The sequence below is a fragment of the Macaca thibetana genome, chromosome 16 (genome assembly GCF_024542745.1).
Source record: "Macaca thibetana thibetana isolate TM-01 chromosome 16, ASM2454274v1, whole genome shotgun sequence".
Lineage (NCBI taxonomy): Eukaryota > Metazoa > Chordata > Mammalia > Primates > Cercopithecidae > Macaca > Macaca thibetana.
Window position 1 is genome coordinate 18,301,954 of NC_065593.1, and position 23,447 is coordinate 18,325,400.

Here is a 23,447-nt window from a genome sequence, read left to right on the forward strand (position 1 = left end):
TCAAGTTCGGGGAGAAAAAGTTCATTCCCACTGGGGAGAAATTTGGGCAAGGAGAGAGCAGCCTATGCTCCTCCATTCCCTCGACCTAGTCTGGTTTTTCTTATAACCAGCAGCCCATAAATACATATAAGCTGAGGCAGCCGGGAAGAGTGAGAATTTGCTATATGAAAAAAACGACATCACTGTTTAAGGACGTGCAGACCTTTTTGTAAGAAGTAGCCTTGCTGGAAAGTTCTGCCACCTCCAGTCTAATTCATACCTTAAATGGGACCATTGTATTCCAAATGCTTAAGAACGCAGGTCAGGGCTCCCGCGTTCGGGGTGGGGATAAAAAGAGTCCTAAGTGAGAAACCACAGGATACGGTCACCGGTATGGACGGTGTTGCTTACCTGCCTGGCTTTTTGATAAATGACTCCGAATTTGAATGTGTTGTTGACTTCATGCTCATCATAGGACACAATCATTTGGGAGGCCTGGAAAATGTGGCAAGAAAAAAAATCAACATTTGTTCAATTCGGAAGCAAGAGAGAAAGCACAGGGAAGGAGAAGCACCCAATTGGGTAGAGAATGTGTCCCCGGGTATGAAACCTTCACATACACGGAGGGAAAGAAATAGTAAGGAGACAGTCAGGCGGCAGCTCCAGAGTCAGCTAGCTTCTAGAACTTGGGCTTCTCCAGTAGGAACCAAACCACTGTATCGCTCATTCCACTCCTGCCCAGATGTGCCAGCCAAGGCTCGGGGGCACACGTGTCCAGCAGTTTATTTGACCCCCGTGTTGAATCTGTGGTGTCAAAAGTGAAGCCAGAACCCCAAAACTGGTCAGCAAGGATAACTGTAGGCCTAATTCCACCTCCAACCAGCAGCGCGATTCTCAGCAAGTCACCGCTCCTGACCACACGTCAATCCCCTCCGCATGAAATGAGAGGTCTCTGAGGAGAACACGCTAAGGAGGAACATACCCCAATACAATAGGCAAAGAAGGAATGTTTACAACCTGACTCCTGCCCTATCTCATTTTCCATCACGCATCACAGAGGTGATGACTGAGATCAGAAAAGTTAAACTCCAGGTATTTTGGGGTTTTTTTGTTTGTTTGTTTTTGAGGCGGAGTCTCGCTCTGTCCCCCAGGCTGGAGTTCAGTGGCGTGGTCTCGGCTCACTGCAACCTCCGCCTCCCGGGTTCAAGCGAGTCTCCTGCCTCAGCCTCCCGAGCAGTTGGGATTACAGGTCCCCACCATCACGCCGGCTAATTTTTGTATTTTTAGTAGAGACGGGGGTTTCACCATGTTGGCCAGGCTGGTCTCGAACTCCTGACCTCAAGTGATCCGCCCACCTCGGCCTCTCAAAGGGCTGAGGTTACAGGCGTGAGCTACCACGCCCAGCCTAAACTTCAGCTTTGAATCCACTGTTTTTACCTATGTAGCTTTGAGTGAGCTGCTTCTCTGGAGCTCAGTTTCCTCTTCTGTTAAATGCAGATGTGTGGTTATGAAGATTCAACAAGAAAGAATTGAGCACAGAGCAGCCAGCATCACCATCATCATCAACAGCTATATGACCTTCCAGAAATATCAGAGCTGAACCAGCTTATTGGGGAAGAAAAGATTTGGGAGTGTTGGGATAATCTCAGCAATAAAAAGGAGGGATTCTCAGTGTGGACACTTGAAACTTGAAGGTCCCTTCCAACTTTTACATTAAAAATAAAAAGACAAGAAAATTGAGTATCATTTTTCACCTGTGCAAGGAATACTAATGGATCGTCTTAAAACTGGTCTAGGAAAACAACCTTGGTGGGTGTTATGGACAATTAACTGTTAAAGTTATTTTAAGTTATCTGTGTTTAGCAGAGTACTTTCAACTTGAGTGATCTCAGCTGAATTTGAAGACTATTAATAAGTTATGTTTGGAAGTTTTAACTTCAATGAAGTAATTATTTGCTACGAAAGACACAAACATTACATTACTGAACAAATATGGCGCAATATCTTTGTTTTTGTTTTGTTTTGTATTTTATGAGGCTCCCGAGAATCAACCCAACTAACGCATTTCAATTCACTTGAATGAGAAACATGTTTAGTATCAAAAGAGCCCAAGAAGGCACTGGGGTGAAAGGTTCAATCTCAGAGTTTGGTCCATTACCGTGGTGTGCTTTCTGGCCACTTTGCACAATGTAGATTTGAAGTGTAGTGGTGACAACATGAAATGTGACGTTTGAAAAAAAAAAAAAAAGGAGGGATTCAGCCACACGTTATGCGAGAGGAAGAACAAACCAGGAACAACTTATTGGCTGGAATCTGTGGCCTGTGTGAAGTTGCCACACACTGTATATCTCTGGGAGGCTCTCAGCTGTCAGCTGTCTGGGGAAACGGACGCTTCGCAGCTCCCCCGGCGAGGGCGCTGGGGCCTCCCTCCACTCCTGCCTGGGTGAGTCACAGGGGAGGAACAGCTGCCTTGCCAGGGAGAGGCACCAGGCCATGGAGAACTTCCAAAGGATGTTCTAAACTCTGCAAATTTTAAAAACACACACATGTGCGCATCTCAGCCAGATGTACATCCCAGTCAGACTCAGCGGTCCTTCAAATATAGAAAACATGAAAATACAGCTGCTCTTCCATTACTACCAAGGCCCGAGGCTTTCCAAGCGATAGAGAGAACTGGGCAAATAAACACCATTGGTTCTCTCGGTGGCTATGAGTTGACAACCAAAATTGCCAAACCTGTAGTTAAGTTAGACCTTTATGATGGGGTTTTAATGTTTGGTTAAACCCCACTCATTCAGTTGTCATTATAAAGGGGAGGTCAGTCTCAATGAGAGAAAATGTTCAATGAAGTGTAGCATGCTCCCGGTATCAACAGATGCTAAAATAGCGCAACAGAGGCACGTGGAAGACGAAAGGCTCTGTGCAGGAGAGGACTCCGCCATTCGCTCAGCCCCTGCAGAGGGATACATGCCTGCTTCTGAGAGTGACATGCCTGATCATGGACACTGAAAGCGTTTGTTCCAGCCGGGTGCGGTGGCGCACGCCTGTCATCCCAGCACTCTGGGAGGCCAAGGAGGGCAGATCACCTGAGGTCAGTTCGAGACCATCCTGGCCAACATGGTGAAATGCCCGTCTCTACTAAAAATACAAAAATTAGCTGGGCATGGTGGCGGGCACCACCAGTTCCAGCTACTTGGGAGGCTGAGGCAGGAGAATCGCTTGAACCCGGGAGGCGGGGTTTGCAGTGAGCCGAGATTACGCCACTGCACTCCAGCCTGGGTGACAGAGCCTTGCTCTGTCTCAAAAAAAAAAAAAAAAAAGGTGTTTGTTCCAGGGGATTCTGGATGTCTCCACTGGGACGGGGCCTCTCTTCCTCACCAGACATTTCATCTCATGGGTCCTGGTTGTCAGAGTTGGGACTAAGAGGATAGACAGAGCCGGCCCCAGCAGGCCTCAGCTGCTGCAGCGTGACCCAGACAGAAGCACGGCTCTGCTTCCATTTTCCCTCTCCAGAGCCTGCCGGCCCATGAAGAGGCAGCCGACGCACGGGGTCTTTTCCTGTAGCCAATTTCAAGCAATTCACTGTCCGTGGGGGACGTAAGTCCTCTCATGCCACAATTATTCTTCAGTGGGTTTATTATTATTGCTTCTCTTCCCACTCACATTCCCATATGAGAACTGGGGTCAATATCAGACCAATGCAAAGGAAACTGGTATCAGAAAACCAGTCGGTTTATAAATGAAGGCAGCAGAGGCTCATACGGCCTGAGAGCTGCAGTAACACGGGCAATGCGGGGGGCAGCTGTCTGGCCTTTCTCTTCTTTGTGAGCGTCTGCCTGCTGTACCTCCCGCCCCTCTGTGACAGCAGACTGGATCTGCACCAGCCGCCAGCGACAGAGTCACGACCCCTGCAGCACTGGCCTCAGGGAGGTACCACTGAGGTGTGCTGGAGAAGCTACAACACTGCTACCCTCTGTCACCTTCACAGCAGCCTGGGGACCAACTCAACTGGGCCGGAGACCTGGGCATGGCTGAGGATGGGTTCCCAGTGGACCAGCTTGTGAAGGGGTGGGCAGGGAGAGAGGGAGACCCCACGAAACCCCACTACAATGCAGAGAACTCCCCAAAAAGCCACAGATCTGCAAATCCTCGCCAAGCGGCAGGGCCCCTGTGTTGGGAGGCATGAGAGAGAACTGCCCAAAAAGCCACAGGTCTGCAAATCCTCGCCGAGCGGCAGGGCCCCTGTGCTGGGAGGCATGAAGGTCCTCACCTTGGGGTACAGGACAGGGTTGAATCTCAGTCCCACTGCATCATCACAGAAAGCCTGAAAGGGAGAAGAACACGCAGGTCAAGGATGACATCTGCAGAGGATATCTGGGCTCCTCTGCCCACCGGGACAACGCAGCATGGGAGGGTGAGGCACGTGGGTCAGGAGGCCTGGGCCGGGATTCTGCCTGCCGCTCACTAACACGTGCCCAGGCAAGTCAACTACCCTTTTTGGGGTTTGCTGATAAAGTGCGGGAAGGGATTAGACAGAGCCTGAGGCTCGTCTCCGTTCCGGCCTGAAGACAAGGCCAAAAACCATCCAGCCCACGACTGCCACCAAACGTATCCAGCACAATTCTGTGACATTCCTGCTCCCAGAGTGAGGGTCCAACCAACCTAGCTGACTGTCTCGCTCACCCCACTTTGCTAACTCAGTTCCCAGGTTCGCAGGCTCCTCACTCAAGGGGGTGCTCAATCTGGATCATCCTTCAGCCCAACTCAGGCCTCTCCTCTGCTGTGAAGGCTCCCCTGGCCACCCTGCCCCACCCCTCCACGGACGTCCTACGGCGCTCAGCACATCCGGCCCCGTCCTTCTACTTCTCTCACCTCCCAAACTAGCTGTTCATGGAGGATACTGTTTCTAAGCAGCCTCCGCAACAAGGATGAGCTGTGGAGGATGTAAGAAAGACAGAGGCATCTGCCCACAGCCCTCCCGGACCCCCATCAGTGCGGTCAAGGGCCAAAGAGTAAAGCGGCCACCCCTTCCCTAAGGGCTGAGCCTACCCAGGACGCGCCTGCACCCCACTCCAGAGGCCAGCCCTGGGCTGAGAGAGGAAGCCCCCTTCTCTCACAGGTTGGTTGGTCTCTCACCTTTGCAATCTGAGGGACACTGGGAAGCTTGCTCAGTCCAGCCAAGGGGATCCGCTCATGCACCGTCTTCAGTTTGGACCTGCACAAGACGGGAGAGAAAAGGACATCCCTAAGAAACAGTCAGTGAGGGCGCAGGGGATCGGGCCTGTCATCTCAGTACTTTGGGAGGCCAAGGAGGGCGGATCACTTAAGGTCAAGAGTTTGAGACCAGCCTGTCCAACGTGGTGAAACCCCATCTCTATTAAAAATACAAAAAAAAATTAGCCACGCGTGGTGGCGGACGCCTGTAAATCCCAGCTACTTGGGAGACTGAGGCAGGAGAATCGCTTGAACCCGTGAGACAGAGGTTGCAGTAAGTCGAGATCGCACCACTGCACTCCAGCCTGGGCAACAAGAGTGAGACTCCATCTCAAAAAAAGAAGAAAAGAAAAGAAATGGTCAATGAGGAAGGTGGTTGAGATCGCAGCACACAGGACACTGGCTTCAGGACTCTCTGAGGCCAGATCGGCCTCAGATGAGCCAACCACACGCTGGGTACCACACTCACATGGTGCGAAAACGGAATCCTACTTAGGTATGGCTGGGGAGGCAGCTATGTAAAGAACATGCCTGGCTGGGGGCGGTGGCTCACGCCTGGAATCCAAGCACTTTGGGAGGCCAAAGAGGGTGGATCACGAGGTCAGGAGTTCGAGACCAGCCAGGCCAATGTGGTGAAACCCCGTCTCTACTAAAATTACAAAAATTAGTTGGGCGTGGTGGTGGGTGCCTGTAATCCCAGCTACTTGGGAGGCTGAGGCAGGAGAATCACTTGAACCCGGGAAGCAGGGGTTGCAGTGAGCCAAGATCATGCCATTGTACTCCAGCCTGGGCAACAGAGCAAGACTCTGTCTCAAAAAAACAAAAAACAACATGCCTGATACATCTGTCTGCTACTGAAATACGGGAAATGCAAATAAGGTCGCCATTATTTTTTGGTTTGTTTGTAGGTTTTTCTGTTCTCCCAAAGAACTGAGCACAGCTTCTGGATATATTTGGGTTCTGTCATGAAATTAAACCTTTATGAAAAGAAAACCTAGTATTTCAAAATCTGGGTTTACTCAAAATCTAAGTGGGATGAAATCTGCTTCATAACGGGATTCACCATGAGAGTCTAAATTTAGCCTGATCCCCTGATTCATTTAGCACATTATGAAAATGCTGGATTTTACTGAATGCTTTTCTGCATCTGAGGAGATAACCATATGGTTTTTAATCTGTTGACCTGGTGAATTACATTTCTGTTGAGCCATTTTTTGATTCCATGGGTAAAAGTCCACTTACTTCTGACATATTGTTTTTAATATCCTGAATTTTTTTATTTTTTATTTTTATTTATTTATTATTTGAGACAGAGTTTCGCTCTTGTTGCCCAGGCTGGAGTGCAATGGCGCGAACTTGGCTCACTGCAACCTCCGCCTCCCAGTTTCAAGACATTCTCCTGCCGTAGGCTCCCAAGTAGCTGGGATTACTGGTGCTCGTCACCATGCCTGGCTAATTTTTTATATTTTTAGTAGAGACAGGGTTTCACTATGTTGGCCAGTCTGGTCTCGAACTCCTGACCTCAGGTGATCCACCCGCCTCCGCCTCCCAAAGGGCTGGGATTACAGGGGTGAGCCACGGTACCCGGCTGAATTCCATTTATTAATACAGCAGTCCCCCTTATCCACGGTTTTGCTTCCCCCAGTTTCAGTAACCTGCGGTCAACCACGGCCAAAAAAATATTAAAGGGGAAATTCCAGAAATAATTCATAAGTTTTCAATTTTGTGCTGTCCTGAATAGCATGATGAAATCTTCCGCCATCCCAGTCCATCCACCTGGGACGTGAATTCTCACTCTGTCCACCGTATCCACGCCCTACACGCTCCCTACCCATCGGTCACTTAGCGGCCATCTCAGTGATTGGATGGACCGTTGCAGTATCTCACTGCCTGTGTTCAAGTCACCCTCACCCTTATCATACTAATAATGGCCCCAAAGTGCAAGGCCCATGAGTGATGCTGGCACTTCAGATATGACAAAGAGAAACTGTTAAGTGCCTCCTTTAAGTTGAAAGGTGAAAGTTCTTAATTAGGAAAGAAAATTATATGCTAAGGTTGCTGAGATCCATGGTACGGATGAAATTGTGAAGAAGGAAAAAGAAAATTATTGCTAGTTTTGCTGTTGCACCTCAAACTGCAAAAGTTATGGCCACAGTGCATAAATGCTTAGTTAAGATGAAAAAAGGATGACATGTGTGGGCAAAAGATATAAACAGAGGTGTTTCTGTTGATGGCAATCAGGTTTGGGACTATATGACATTTCGGGCATCCACTGGGGGTCTCGGACTATTTCCCCCACGAATATGAGACTACCGTATTTTATTTAGATTTTCACAGCTCTGTTCAAAAGCAACATCGGCCTATTTTTTATTTTCTTGTATTTTCCTTTCCAGGTTTTGATATCAAGGTGTTATTGCAGTCTTATAAAATTGCTAGGTAGCTTCTCATCCCTTTTTTTTTTTTAAGACGGAGTCTCGCTCTGTTGCCCAGGGTGAAGTGCAGTGGTGCATCTCGTCTCACTGCAACCTCCACCTCCCGGGTTCGAGCAATTCTCCTGCCTCAGCCTCCTGAGTAGCTGGGATTACAGGCATGCGCCACCACGTCCAGCTAATTTTTATATTTTTAGTAGAGACGAAGTTTCCCCATGTTGGCCAGGCTGGTCTCAAGCTCCTGACTTCAAGTGATCCACCCACCTCGGCCTCCCAAAGTGCTGGGATTACAGACGTGAGCCACCACGCCCAGCCTGATCCTTTTAAATAGTTTAAATGAGATTTTCTCATTCCTTAAAGGTTTGCTAAAACTAGTCTGTGACATCTCTAGGCCTGCTGTTTTTATAGGAGGATACTTTGGGTACTAATTCAAATTCTTCAGTGGTAAATGTTTAGGTTTTCTACTCCTTATTGAGTCAATTTTGGTAATTTATATTTTTATATAAAAGCATTAAGCACATTGGTACAAAGTTGTTTTTGGTATTCTCTGAAGACTTCCTCTCTGTCTGTAATCGTCCTCACCTTTGCTGCTGCAATACTATTTGTATCTTTTCTTTCTTTCTTCTTCTTTTTTTTTTTTTCGAGATGGAGTTTCAATCTTGTCGCCCAGGCTGGAGTGCAGCGGCGCCATCTCAGCTCACTGCAACCTCCACCTCCCAGGTTCAAGTGATTCTCCTGCCTCAGCCTCCCGAGTAGCTGGGATTACAGATGCCTGACTAATTCTGTTGTATTTTTAGTAGAGACGGGGTTTCACCATGCTGGCCAGGCTGGCCTCAAACTCCTGACTTCATATGGTCTACCTGCCTCGGCCTCCCAAAGTGCTGGGATTACAGGGGTGAGCCACTGTGCCCGGCCTGTTTGTATCTTTTCCTTGTTTTCCCTTATCAGTTTTAGCTGGAGATTTATCGATCTTATTAGTCTTTTCAAAGAGATACCTTTTGGATTTTTTCTTTTACCATCTCTATCCTTTTTTATTTTTGCTTCCTACTTCACTAGTCTATTCTCGTCTTTTTTACTTCCTTCCTTCTATTTTCTTCAGAGTTTTTCTACTACTCTTTTTCCAACTTCCTGACTTACATACTTACTCATTTAATCTTTTTTTAAAGTGCATTTAGAACTATACATCTCTCTCTAAATACCACTTTAACTGCAGCCCACACAATTTGATACATAGTATTTTCACTGTCATGTAGTTCTAAATATTTTGTCAGTTCTTTTGTGATCTCCTCTTTAGTCCATAAGTTATGTTTTTAAAGTTTTTAACTTTCCAAATATGAGATTTTTTTCCTCTCCAGTATTTTAATTGTTGATAATTTGTCTTATATTCAAGGAACATAATCTAAATAATATTATTTGAAATGTGTTGACTTTAATACATGGACTTTTACTTTTTCCCACTCCACACAAGCTTGAAAAACGGTATTTTTTCTTTTGTTAAGAGCAGGAATACACATTAGCCAAGATCGAATTTGTTAACTGTATCGTTCAAGTCTTCCATAACCTCACAATTTTTTGCCTGCTCAATCCACTGGTTTCTCAGCAATGTCGTCAAAATCTCCCACTATACCTGAGTATCTGGCTACTTCTCTTTCTATTTCTCTCCGTTTTGCTTTTTAAAATTCAAGATCATGTTATTAAGCACAAGCTCATGACTGTTAGATATTCTGGGTGGACGGAGCATGTTCACAGAACATCTGGGTGATGAAGAACAGAACGTGCCCTCTTTATTATCACATAAGCCAAGGCCTCTGGGAACCTGGAAGAATGACTCCCTGCCCAGTTTCTGAACAAATTCAAAAGCAAAGAAACAACAGAGTAAGGTGTTTGGAGTCAAAATCACTACCACGTGGGAGCACACAGCTTAGCGTGAAGATGAAACGGGTCTAACTAAACACCAGAATCAGCCCAACTTACCCACCCAGTCACAGGCAGTGCTGGCCAAGGGCAAGCCCCCTCCCATGAGGCTGCTGGGTGAGACTTACTGCACAGAAGACCACCCTCAGGGCAGCTCGGTCCAAGACGAAAAGGGGGAAGGAACACAGCTACACATGTGAGTTCCTGCTCCCTAACACGCCCATCAAAGAGGGCAAAGACAGCCCGGGTGTTACACGAAAGTATTCCCTCTATGCCACAGGAAACATCAGGAGTGGGGAAGAAGAATTCCACGTTACAAAGGAGTACATCATCCCTAGTCTTTTGTCCTGAAAATCTATTTTGTCTGATATTACTATTGCTATGCCAACTTTCATAGTATTTTTCAGCGTATCTTTTTCCATCCCTTTATTTTAAATCTTTCCACACCATTTTTCTTTAGGTATGTCTCTTGTAAGTAGAATATAGCTATATTTTTAATTCAATCTGATAGGCTGGTATTGTAATAGGCTAATTTAATCTATTTATACTTATTGCAATGACTATCGTATCTGAAACTATTTCTTTTTTTTTTTTTTTTTTTTTTTTTTTTTTTGAGACGGAGTCTTGCTCTGTCACCCAGGCTGGAATAGAGTGGCACGATTTTGGCTCATAGAAACCTCCGCCTCCCAGGTTCAAGCAATTCTCCTGCCTCAGCCTCCAGAGTAGCTGGGATTACAGGCACAGGCCACCATGCCCAGCTAATATTTTGTATTTGTAGTAGAAACGGGGTTTCACCATGTTGGCCAGGCTAGTCTCAAACTCCTGTTCTCAGGTGATCCGCCCACCTTGGCTTCCCAAAGTGCTGGGATTACAGGCGGGAGCCACCATGACTGGCCTGAAATTATTTCTAAACCATCATTTTATATTTTCTATTCCTTGTGTTTTCTTTCCTTTTTTCTCTTCCTTTCCTACCTACAATTGAATTTTTTTTTTTTTTTTTTGCTTTCTTTTTGTTAATCCTCTTTTGATCTCCTACTAATTTGCTATAGACTGTATTTCTGTATCTTCCAATACATCTATTTATATTTTTTTCATCAAACTCTAAGATTGTATTCTCTCTCCTGAGGGGCATAAATAAGAAACAACAGAGTATGCTTTTATCCACTGAACATTTTTTCCTTCCCATTGTCCTTGCTACTTCAGTTTATAAATTTAGTTCAAACCTCCTTTTAAACATGCAAAAGAAAACCCACTTTTTACCGTCAGTAATTAAATGTATCAACATACTTTACCTATTTCTTGTCACTTTCTAATTAAATCTTTTCTGGTTTTTCTTTTCTTCTGACTGAAGTATATCCTTCAGCAATTCTTTCAGAAAGAGCCCGAGTGGGACACTCCCTTCATTTTTTTATGTCTGAAAGCAGTTTTACTTTGTCTTTGGCTTTTCTAGGTATAGAATTTTAGGTTGAGGGTTATTTTCCTTCTTTCTTTTTTTAAACACTTGAAAGATATTGCCCCATTGTCTTTAACAACTATCATGAATAAGGAGAAATCTATTCTCAGCCTAGTTCTCATTAGATCATAGATTATCTTGCCTGTATCCTCAGACAGCTTTTTAAATTTTTTTAAATTTTTAAAATCTTTTATCTCTGATGTTTCCCTTCAACATGTGTGGAAGTATTGTTTTGTTTTTAAATCACTTTCAGCAGCATGGTGTGTGCTTTCTTCAATTCTGAAACATTCTCAGCTAATACTTTTTTGGATATTTGTTCACTAGTCTATTCTTTGCTTCTGGAATGTCTTTGAGACAAATGCTGGGGCCTCCCAGTCTATTATCCACATATCTTCTTTTTCATATATTTCATCTCTCGATCTGTGCTGAGTTCTGCAGGAATTCCTTGGGTCTATCTTCCGATTCATAAATTCATTATTTAAACAGACTAGATTGTATCCCATGTGTTAAGTTTATTTCTACAATTATTGCTTGAGCTCCCAACAATTTTACAGTCTTCCTTTTGTTTGTTGAGATGGAGTCTTGCTCTTGTCGCCGAGGCTGGAGTGCAGCGGTGTGATCTCGGCTCACTGCAACCTCCACCTCCCCAGGTTCAAGTGATTCTCCTGCCTCAGCCTCCTGTGTAGCTGGGATTACAGGCGCCCAACACCACATCTGGCTAGTTTTTATATATTTAGTAGAGACAGGCTTTCGCCATGCTGTCCAGCCTGGTCTCGAACTCCTGAACTCAGGTGATCCACCTGCCTTGGCCACCCAAAGTGCTGGGATTACAGGCGTGAGCCATAGCGCCCAGCCTGTTTTACTTTTACAACCATGAGATCTTGATTCATTTGTCTGCATCACAATTTATGAACCATTTTACGGATGCTATTCGTTCTTTAATCTTATTAAGATCTTAAATATATTTAAGTCATTTTGAAAGTGGACCATTATTTGAATTTCATCTGCAGTAAATTCATCTCCCACTTGTTGGCGTTTTTGAATGTCTTCCTGGGTTTTTCCCAGGTGTTTTGGAATTTTCCACCTCCTTTCCTGTACTCGCAGTGCAGACCACCTTGGTTCAGTCCCCATCATGGCTGGTGCTTAGCACAGCTCTAGCGGCCTTTGCATCAGGCAGTCTTGGTGGTCTGGATCATCACCTGTGATCATCACCTGGCTCATCACAGCAGCCTCCTGACTCACCTTCCTGCTTCTGGCCTTGCCTTTCCTCTATGCCATTCTTCTTATTCTAGCCAGAGTGGTCATTCTCTTTTATTTCCTTTTTTTGGGAGATGGAGTCTCGCTCTGTCGCCCAGGCTGGAGTGCAGTGGCACTATCTCGGCTCACTGCAACCTCCTCCTCCCGGGTTCAAGCAATTCTCCTGCCTCAGTCTCCCGAGTAGCTGGGATTACAGGCGCCCGCGACCATGCCTAGCTAATTTTTGTATTTTTAGCAGAGACAGGGTTTCACCATGTTGGCCAGGCTGGTCTCGAACTCCTGACCTCATGATCCACCTGCCTCGGCCTCCCAAAGTGCTGGGATGACAGGCGTGAGCCACCGTGCCCGGCGCCAGGGTGATCATTCTACTGTGCAAATCTGATCATGACCTTCTCCCTTCAGTACCTCTCCTATGACTCTTAGGATAAAATCCGAGCTCCTAAACATCATCGGTATAGGATCTAGCCTTTTCTTACTTCTCTAGCATCATTTATCAACCCTACACACACTCAGACACACCCTCCACATTCCCTTCAGTTCTCCCTCACCACCTACCCCTCGCATCACTCTCACTAGCCTATAGTGATCCATGTTCCTAAGAAGATGAGTAAGACGGAGAACAGAAACAAGAATCTCTAAAATGCAGTGCATTTAGACTGAATGCCTTCTATGGGCAAGTCACAAGAACTCATTCCTCACAGTGTCTCTACAACTAGACAAAGTCTGGCATATATGAAGCCTTAGGTAAACAAACACTGAATGAATTTCCTAATATTAACCATCCTGCATTCGTAAAATAACTCTTTCTTGGCTATAGTGAATTATTCTTCATAGTCTACTTAGATTTGAGCTTCTGAGACTGACATTTTATTTAGAACATTGATTTCTATATTCATAAGGAATACTGGCCCCTACCTCTTTGTTTTTGTATCTCATTTCACTGATTTTTTTTCAAAAAGATCTTTTTTTTTTTTTTTTTTTTTTTGAGAAGGGGTTTCACTGTTGTTGCCCAGGCTGGAGTGCAATGGCACGATCTTGGCACACTGCGATTACAGGTGTGCACCACAAAGTCCAGCTAATTTTTTTGTATTATTAGTAGAGACAAGGTTTCACCATGTTGGCCAGGCTGGTCATGAACTCCTGACCTCAGGTGATCTGCTCACCTTGGCCTCCCAAAGTGCTGGGATTACAGGCGTGAGCCACCGCACCCAGCCTATAAAGATCTTTTAAGCATTATTAAATTAATTGGGAAGCTTTCCATATTTTTCTTTTTTTCTTTTCTCTGGAACAGTTTAAATAACATAAAATCTGTTCCTTTAAAGTTTAAAACACCTTCCTGCAAGGCCATCTAGATCTAGAAACATTTGAAGAGATAATTCTTTGAGAACTTTTTCAGTTTCTTCTCCAGTTACTGGTTTGTTCAGGTTTCTTTTTTTACCTCATCTTAAGTTACGTCTGGCAAACTTTCCTAGAAAGGCATCTGTTTCAAATAAAATTTCAAATAAAATTAGAAACAGAAGCAATTTAATAGCATGAGTTGAACACAGCATCCATTAGTAATCATTTAATCTCCACATCTGTGGTCATGCATCTTTTTATGACTAATTTTGTATATTCTTATTTTCTCTTCTCATCTATATTTGACTAGCTAGTTACCTATCTTATTGCTTCTTCCAAAAGAAACCTAGGTGTATCAAGTCTCAAATTCTTTTTATTTTTAGTTTATTTATTTCTGCTTTAATCTTTGTGAATTCCTTCCTCTGGCTTTCTTTAGGTAACAATATTGGTAATAATAATAATAATAGCCACCATTACTGAGCAGCTGCAACATGTCAGGTCCTCACTCACCAGGACACGTAAGCACTCAATAATTTCAAGGTACATGCTCCCATCATCATTTCACAGAGGAGGAAAATGAGACATGGAGAAGATGCTAACAATAATAGCAACTCATGAGTACCATTCTTATTTTTATTTTACTGTGTTACTATTACTTTTATTTTTGTAAAGATGAGGTCCATTCTATTGTCTAGGCTGGTCTTGAACTCCTGGACTCAAGTGACCCTCCCGAAATGCTTGGATTACAAGCCTGAGCCAACACGCCCGGTAGTTTTTTTCTTATTTAATAGGAAACCATTTAAGGTAATGAATTTTCTTCTAAGGATTGCTTTGAATACAACCCAAAGGTTTTAAGTATAATCTTATAAATGTCATTACTTTATAAATATTCTGTAACTGCAGCTTCTATTCTGTTTGGCCTAAAAGCTACTTAAGAGGCCGGGCGCGGTGGCTCACGCCTGTAATCCCAGCACTTTGGGAGGCTGAGGCGGGCGGATCACGAGGTCAAGAGATCGAGACTATCCTGGCTAACACAGTGAAACCCCGTCTCTACTAAAAAAGACAAAAAAATTAGCCGGGCGAGGTGACGGCCGCCTGTAGTCCCAGCTACTTGGGAGGCTGAGGCAGGAGAATGGTGTGAACCCGGGAGGTGGAGCTTGTAGTGAGCTGAGATCGCGCCACTGCACTCCAGCCTGGGCGACAGAGCGAGACTCCGTCTCCAAAAAAACAGCTCCTTAAGAAAGTATTGGGACTGTTTACTTCTGAGTGGTTTAATGGGTTGTTAAAATCATTATTTTGTTATTAATTGCTAGTTTTATCATCAAATTGAAGGTGAATACATCCAGCAGAGAATTTGTTCTTTGAAATGTATTTAGGTTTACTCCATGGTTCAAAAGTTCCTAAATATAGCTGCTATCAATAATTACCTACAAGTAAGTTAGTTACATAGGTTGATTGATTGATTGATTTAATTTATTTATTTATTTAAAAATAGGGTCTTGTTCTGTCACCCAGGCTGTAGTGCAGTGGCACAATCATGGCTCATTGTAGCCTCTACCTCCCAGGCTCAAGCAATCCTCCTGCCTCAGCCTCCTGAGTAGCTGGGACCACAGGTGTGTGCCACTTCACCCAGCTAATTTTTTTCTTTTTTAAAGAGATGGGATCTCCCTATGTTGCCCAGGCTGGTCTTGAATTCCTGGGTTGAAGTGATCCTCCCACCTCAGCCTCCCAAAGTGCTAGGATTATAGGCGTGAGCCAATGTGCCTAGCCAAGATTTTAAAAAATAGAATCTTAAATAACAGCCCAATTTAAAAAGAAGCAAAGCTTACAAACAGACAGTTCACAGCAAATAAATAGAAGCAGTTCTTAAATATATGAAGAGATGTCCAACTGATTCATATTAAGATTATAAATTTAAGCAACACTAAATACTATTCTCCTCTATCAGATTGGCAAAAATCCAAGTGTTTGACAATACATTCTACTGAAGAGGCTTTGGAATAAAAAGCACTTTGATACATTGCTGGTGAAAGTTCGAATTTATATAGCCCCTACAAAGGGTAATTTAACATTATCTATCAAAATACAAATGCAGTTATGTTTTAACCTAGCTATCTCATCTGAGAAACCATCATAATCCATAAAAACTGACGTCTGCACAAGGTTATTCATTTAATCATTACTGTGTTACCAAAATATTGGCAATGGTCATTAACAAGGGATGTATTATTATTTTTATTTTATTTTTTTATTTTTTTGAGACAGTCTCGCTCTGTCGCCCAGGCTGGAGTGTAGTGGCGCCATCTCAGCTCACTGCAATCTCCGTCTCCTGGGTTCAAGTGATTCTCCTGCCTCAGCCTCCCAAGTAGCTAGGGTTATAGGTACACATAACCACGCCCAGCTAATTTTTCAATTTTTAGTACAGATAGGGTTTTGCCATGTTAGCCAGGCTGGTCTTGAACTCCTGACCTCAGATGATCCATCTGCCTCGGCCTCCCAAAGTGCTGAGATTACTTACAGGTGCGAGCCACCATGCCTGGCCCAGGGGATGTATTAAATAAATTATTTCACATCCATGCAATGGAATAGTATGCAGCAGTAAAATACATTAAGACATTCTCTATATGCTAATATGGAAAAATCTGTAAGATATATTGTTAAGAGAAGCAAGTTACAGAATTCTATAGAATCCTATGGAAATAAGGAAAGAAATAAGAATATATATATTTAGGCCACATGCAGTGACTCACGCCTGTAATCCCAGCACTTTGGGAGGCAGAGGCGGGCGGATCACCTGAGGTCAGGAGTTCAGGATAAGCCTGGCAAACATGGTGAAATCCCGTCTCTACTGAAAACACAAAAAAATTAGCCAGCCATGGTGGCATGCACCTGTAGTCTCAGCTACTTGGGAGGCAGAGGCAGGACAATCGCTTGAACTGGGAGGCAGAGGTTGCAAAAAGCCAAGATTGCGCCACTGCACTCCATCCTGGGCAACACAGAGAGACTCCATCTCAAAAAAAACACACACACACACACACATATTTACGTATCTTATTTATTTATTTATTTAGTGTGTGTGTTTCAAATGGTTGGGTTGGAGCCTGGAAGTCTAGGTTTTGGTTTTTGTTTCTTGAGTTTGTTTGTTTTTGCTTTGTTTTACTTTGTTTTAAAGATCCAAAATGATTCTGATGTAGCAGGTCCACAGAAAACTACTGATCTACTATGTAGTCAATTTGTGTAAGCGTTCCAAAGGCAATTGAAAAGAAGCAACATCTGTTAGAGGATCAAAGTCTGATAGATACAGAAACAGATATATATATATATATATATATAGAAAAATATGTATATAATTGACATTAATAAGATGAATAAATATAATTTCTAACTCTAGTATTGATATGTCAAGTGATGTGTGTTAAAAATCTACCATTACAATTGTATTCTGTGAATTTTTCCATCATTACATACGTAAGTACATATACATATACTATGTTATAATATATACTATTGACAATATAAAATATCTTCATTATTGATTTTACCTTTTATGAAAAGATGCATAATAGCCCTCTTTATCACACTGATTGCTTTTTTTGCCTTGAATTCTACTTTTCTATATTAATATTGCCACTCCTGCTTTCTTTTTGTATTTGGCTTTTCTAATTTTTTTCTTAACAATTTTCAAATATTCTGACTTTCTTTAATAAAATATAGATCAATATGTGTAGGTTTTTTGGAGAGATGGCCCAAATTGAGAATCTTTGTTGTTTAACAATGGAATTTAACTCATTTATATTTATTATCATTACATATGTACTCACACTTCTATCATATTTATTTATTATTCCTTTATTTTCTTTTTCTTTTTTTTTTTTTTTTTTTTCTTTTGAGACGGAGTCTCGCTCTGCCGCCCAGGCTGGAGTGCAGTGGCCGGATCTCAGCTCACTGCAAGCTCCGCCTCCCGGGTTCACGCCATTCTCCTGCCTCAGCCTCCCGAGTAGCTGGGACTACAGGCGCCCGCCACCTCGCCCGGCTAGTTTTTTGTATTTTTTAGTAGAGACAGGGTTTCACTGTGTCAGCCAGGATGGTCTCCATCTCCTAACCTCATGATCCGCCTGTCTCGGCCTCCCAAAGTGCTGGGATTACAGGCTTGAGCCACCGCGCCCGGCCTATTTTCTTTTTCTACATGTGTATTTTCTTTGTCTTCTTTTACTATTTGGAATGCTTCCATTCTACTAGTAACTTTATGTCTATGAAATACTAAATTTTCATCAAAGTACATCCAGCAATTAATTTCCTTTCATTGACTTTGTCTGTTAATGGGTGAGTCATTTTGATTTTCAGATTTAAGTCTTCAATCAGCTTAACAACATCAATTATCCATGTGTAATTCCTACTCACTACCCTCCATATTCATCATAATCTCACTCATTATTTTAAAGTTGTTGTGTTTCCTTTGAATTATGTGAGAGTTTCTTAAACTTGTTCCCCATATTAATAACTGGATTTTCTACAAAGTAGATTCTGCTTTTTACTGCTTCATATACTATTTAAAATTCTTTTTGACCATTTTTAGTTTTCTTTTATTATCTCCCTAACTTAACCAGTAATTATTTTCTCCCATTCTGATGCTCACTCTATCTTTCCTTTCTTAGTGTGTTTTTTTTCTAGAGGTTTGTGGAAAATTCAAAGTTAATAAATATCTCAAATTTACCTGGCTTTCTGTAAAAGTAAATACTTTCTAAAACTCTGTTATTCTCTAACCAGTTTATGCTTTTTTAGATGCAGAATCTCTTCTTTTACAAACCCATAAAATTTCTTCTTCTTTCTATCCAAACGTGAAACAGAAGAAATCCACACAGGCTTGTTGTCTCCAAACTGTGGGTAGATTCTTCTTAGCTACTCTCATGGCACACACAGGCTGTGAGAATACTTAGATCTTAGACTGGAGCGCTGCTTGTTATAAATTTGGTACATCAATTAAAAAATCCAGAAGTCTATGGGGAATGAGGAAGAAGTTTGGACAGTAGTCACTGCCAGCAGGGGAATTTCATTTCTGGATAATTTCTTCTTTGTGTCTGGCAAAGCTGCTAAACCGTGGAGCCAATTTTTTATGTCTGGTTTCCAATTTGGCCTGGCAATCACTCCAAGTACATGATGTGACTGCCCAACTTCTTAGCTGGTATACGGCTTCTCATCACCACCCTACCCACTAGCTTTCTATCTGGGAGAGCCACATTTGAGCTTGCCCTTGGGCTTCCTGGGGCATTGATTTCAAATGCTGTTGACCACAACATTATTCTATGTGGAAAGATCCCTGGCTGTTCTAGGGCTCACTCTCACTCCTAAAGAGGACAGGATTCTTCTAGAATCTCCAACTGCATATATTCCCATACAACACTGCTTTCCTCTTCTTTTTTTTTTTTTTTTTTTTGTTGTTGTTGTTGTTGTTGTTGAGACAGGGTCTCACTCTGTTGCCCAGGCTCAACTGGCATGATCCTGGCCCACTGCAACCTCTGCCTCCCAGGTTCAGGTGATTCTCCTGCCTCAGCCTCCTGAGTAGCTGAGACTACAGGTGCGTGCTACCACCCCTGGCTAGTTTTGTTTTGTTTTTTTTGTTTGTTTGTTTTTGTATATTTAGTACAGAGGGGGTTTCACCGTCTTAGCCAGGATGGTCTTGATCTCGTGACCTCGTGATCCACCCATCTTGGCCTCCCAAAGTGCTGGGATTACAGGCGTAAGCCACTGTACCTGGCCATGATACTGCTTTCTAAGGAAGGGAAACTGGGGTTCAACTCTCAATATTCACCTACTTTTAGTCCTAACTTTCCCATAGATTACAAAACAAAAAAGAAAAACCGTCAAAGTATGTGTTGTGTGCCTGGCATCTTTCTCTAGCTTCCAGCCCCAAAGCAGCATTTCCAGTCCTAATGTAGGATACACTATTAGAAAGGGGGGGTTAGATCTTTGTATTCCACTACCATCTTATTCAAAAATCCTACCCAATCTTGGTCTGAATTTTATTAAGGTAGCAATTTTCTTCACAGAGGTTCACCTAGCTGGAAATCCTATTTGGAGATGGAGATCCAGGTATTAGCCCCTCAGAAAATTGGCTCTTGCTATTTAATTGACTCTTCCATGCCTTACAAATATGATTTCCAGCCAAATGAACCTCTGTAGAGAAAATTGCTTCCTTTCTTGATAAGAAACAAACTAAGATTGGATGGATGGGTGCTGACAACATCCTCAAACCATGGCCCCCCCGCCTTTCCCAAAGTGGGGTTATATGTCCTTATTCCCTCCCATATTTATCTCAAACTTTGGGCAGGAAAAAAAATCTGATTGCTCTTTTCCAAATACCTTTATGAATTTTCAACTAGACTCCACAAGTAAGGATTGAGAGCTTGACAGGTTCACAGGATTCTGCTGAGCACCACCCCACCAGGGAGAGAGATAAATAAGACACAGACTCCTCTGTGCCCCCATAGCAACCTGTGCATATGGCTAAAATCATACCCGTGACACACATTACATTCGTGAAACCATACGCCGTTCAGAGAACAGGGACCAAGTCTCAGCCATCATGGTATCTCTAACACCTATCACAGTTCCTGGCACAGAGGAGGTTTTACAAAACATGTTAGCTAAGCCAAACAGAAACCAGTTCCAGTTCCTGCCCTTGAGAAGGTCACAATCCAGACAGAGGTGCCCTGGCTTCCGCCGTAAATCAGCGTTCCTGTTGTGAACATCACTGCGTCTCAGGGAACCCAGCCCACACAACAAACACTATCTTTCCTGGAGAGACGTATACCGCAGGCAGCGCTCTGGCGAACCCTCTCCGAGGACTCGGAGCTGCGTCTCAGCAGGATGAGTCACACTGAACCATCCCTACTTTTCTTCCCGTCTTCCTCTGAGCCATGGACTTGTAAGAAAGAGGGGCAGGGAGGGGTATAGTCCGGGTGACCTGGAGACCTGGATGCCCCTCTGACAGTTGGTGGAGCATATGGGTCTCCCTGCTAGGCAACTTCAGACATAGCCCCAGGATTCCAGCAGGCCTGTCCCCGCCGCCAGCGCACCCAGACCAGACTGGTCAGTCTGGTATTTCTGAGTCCCATCCCAGCCCCCACACCACCCTGCCTGGAAGAGGAGTGGCCTCACGCAGCACAACAGCCCTACCTGAGGATGATCCGGAGGTACTCGATCCCCTCTGCTTCCTCGCACTTGACGGACAGGATCAAGTTCCCCAGGCTGCTGCCAGTACAGTAGAAGTTGAGATGATCCTAAAAAGAGAAACCGGGTGTGAGCAGGAAGGAAGAAGAAACCTTCCAGATATGCTCCCCCCAAACCACCTCCTTCACCAGGAGCACAAAGCCCCGCAGCAACAAGAAAGAGAAGGATGCTACTGACGACAATGACGACATTAACAGGTACCGCCGGCCGAATCCTCAGGAGGCGCCAGGCACGGTGCTAGGGGCTGAATACCCCCTGTCTCCTCCACTCCTGACCACAACTTTATTCGGGAGAGAACATCGTCCCCGTTTCACAGACGGGAAAACCAATGGTCCGGGAGGTTAAATCACTACCCAGGGTCACACGACGAGTAAGGGACAGATCCGGGGCTCAAAAGCACATCTGTCTTGACTCTGAAGGGCAAGTTCTTGACCACAAGACACTAAGTTCTCATTCCCAGGGGGCGGCCCTCACCAGTTCAGACTATTTGGGGCAAGACAGCAAGGAGGAACCCTGGTACCTCCAGCCAGGGAAGCTGGGAGGTGTCCTGGGCCAGTGGGTCACTCCCTGATTAGGGGAACACAGGCGAAAAACACAGCTCCCCAGACCTGCTGGATCGGAGTGGGGCCCTGGAATCTGCATGCTAATAAGACCCAGGGGCTCTGATGCAGCCTCCCCTCATGTGAGACTCTGCAAAGCGGCCTCAGGCCACAGATTTCCGGAATCTGCTCTCAGTACATCAAGAATCTGGTAAGTCCGAAGGGCAGAATATATTTTTTTAAAAGTAATTTTGTCACTTTTAAGCTATCAGAGGCTCGCAGACAGTATGCAGTACAAGTACTCAGAGGACCTGACGAAACGAGGATGGGAGAGATTTGCGTGATTTAGATGGAAACAGAGACTTCTGAGGTATGAGAACATATTTTTCCTTGAACACTCAAAACTCCACCAACCGTCCTTCACCCCAAACACTACCCCTTCCATCGCCTCCTGAAACATTTGCAGGGGGTGGTCCCCACAAGGACTCACGGCACTGGGCCTCCCTGACTGCCGCATGGCTCCCCTGCCCCATGTCCCCTATCCCAGGACAGAGCCAGTCAGACCTCTCCAACTAAGACAGCAGCAGGCAGCAACAAAAGGACAGACAGGGAAGGAGGTAAGAGGCAAAGGAAAAGGGGGGCACTGGAGAGAGGACCGTGGGCCACTCTGCCCTCCCCCACCCCCGGGCAGCTCCTCTCTTCCAGGGCCGCCAGTCCCTCGCCTGCTCACCCCCCCACAGCTCCTCTCTCCCAAGGCCCTAACCCTTCCCCCTATCCCTGCCAGTTCCTCTCTTCCCCAGCCTCCCCTAGCCTCTCCCCTTCACCCCCAGCAGCTCCTCTCTCCCAGGGTCCCTAGCCCCTCCCCCAACCCCCGCCAGCTCCTTTCTCCTCCAGCCTCCCCTCCAACCTCCAGCAGCTCCTCTCTCCTCCAGCCTCCCCCAGGCTCTCCCCCTCTCCCCCGACCCCTGGTACCTCCTCTCTCTCCCAGGGTCCCCAGCCCCTCCCCCCACCCTCCCACAGCCTCCCCCAGCCTCTCCCCCAACCCCTGATACCTACTCTCTCCCAGGGTCCCCAGCCCCGCCCCCGCCCCTCCCACAGCCTCCCCCAGCCTCTCCCCCAACCCCTGGTACCTCCTCTCTCCCAGGGTCCCCAGCCCCGCCCCCGACGCTCCCACAGCCTCCCCCAGGCTCTCCCCCTCTCCCCCGACCCCTGATACCTCCTCTCTCCCAGGGTCCCCAGCTTCTGCCCCCACCCCCCAGCAGCTCCTCTCCCCCAGCCTCACCTTCCCTAGGAAGTGCCTCCGGTAGGCCCTGGCTTCACCCTTGCACTCGAGCTTGTAGCCGAACGTGTTGGGGCTGAGGTTGTCCTCTTCCTCCTCCTCACAGATGCTGCTCCCCAGCGATGTTGGGGTGCCCACGTTCTCCGGGTCCTCGATCCAGTAGCCCCCAAACTGCGGCAGGATGACCTGAGGGTATGGGCCTCCCTTCTCCACAACCTGAAGGCAGAGGGAGGGTCCTGCACTGCAGCTGGCCCTGGGACGGCAGGGGAGGGAGGGGCCGGTGGCGGTGTCCCCTCTGCACTGCTCCCAGGAGTAGGGGCTGGTACCCACTGGGACTTGAGGCCAAAGGCAGTGACCTGAACCCCTCCTCCAAGCCCCACAACATCTCCAGCTTCATTCGCCAACCCTGTAGCCCTAGGGCTGCAAGGCCTGGATGAGCACCCGCAACTTAACATATGGAGAAGCTGAGGATACAAAGGCAAAGATAGGAAGAGAGGTCCCAGGCCCAAGGTGCTCTCCCATGGGGGGCTGGGCACAGCCCATCACCATCATTTCCCCAGGGAAGGGACCCAGAGCAGGCTGCAGAGCGGGTGGGAGCGGGGGAGGGCACCTACCTCGTCGATGCTGGGGTACGGGATATAGTCATCCTGCAAGACAAACCAGATAGTGCCACCGTTAGTCCCGGCAGTGCCCATAAAGTCTGACCACCGTTTCCAGGTCTCACAAGGGGGGTACATTGTGGGGGCTTTGAGGGAGGAACATTCGATGGAAGAACAGCTCAGAATCAGCTCTGGGATCTGACATCCCCCCCACCC

General features: G+C 45.5%; 1 protein-coding gene across 8 annotated transcripts in view; it reads right to left on the reverse strand.

Annotated features, from left to right (window-relative positions):
• Positions 1-23,447, reverse strand: part of RAP1GAP2 (RAP1 GTPase activating protein 2) — a 276,444-nt gene that overhangs the window by 52,793 nt on the left and 200,204 nt on the right. For all 8 annotated transcript variants that reach the window (XR_007720507.1, XM_050765818.1, XM_050765815.1 and 5 more), the window contains 6 exons: positions 23,247-23,279; positions 22,636-22,848; positions 20,761-20,864; positions 5,116-5,194; positions 4,250-4,303; positions 391-474 (listed from right to left, as the gene is read on the reverse strand). Coding sequence is in view for 7 of the 8 variants with exons in the window: in XM_050765818.1 (XP_050621775.1) it covers positions 391-474; positions 4,250-4,303; positions 5,116-5,194; positions 20,761-20,864; positions 22,636-22,848; positions 23,247-23,279 (567 nt within the window). In the remaining variant the exon portion in view is untranslated. The remainder of the gene's footprint in view (positions 1-390; positions 475-4,249; positions 4,304-5,115; positions 5,195-20,760; positions 20,865-22,635; positions 22,849-23,246; positions 23,280-23,447) is intronic.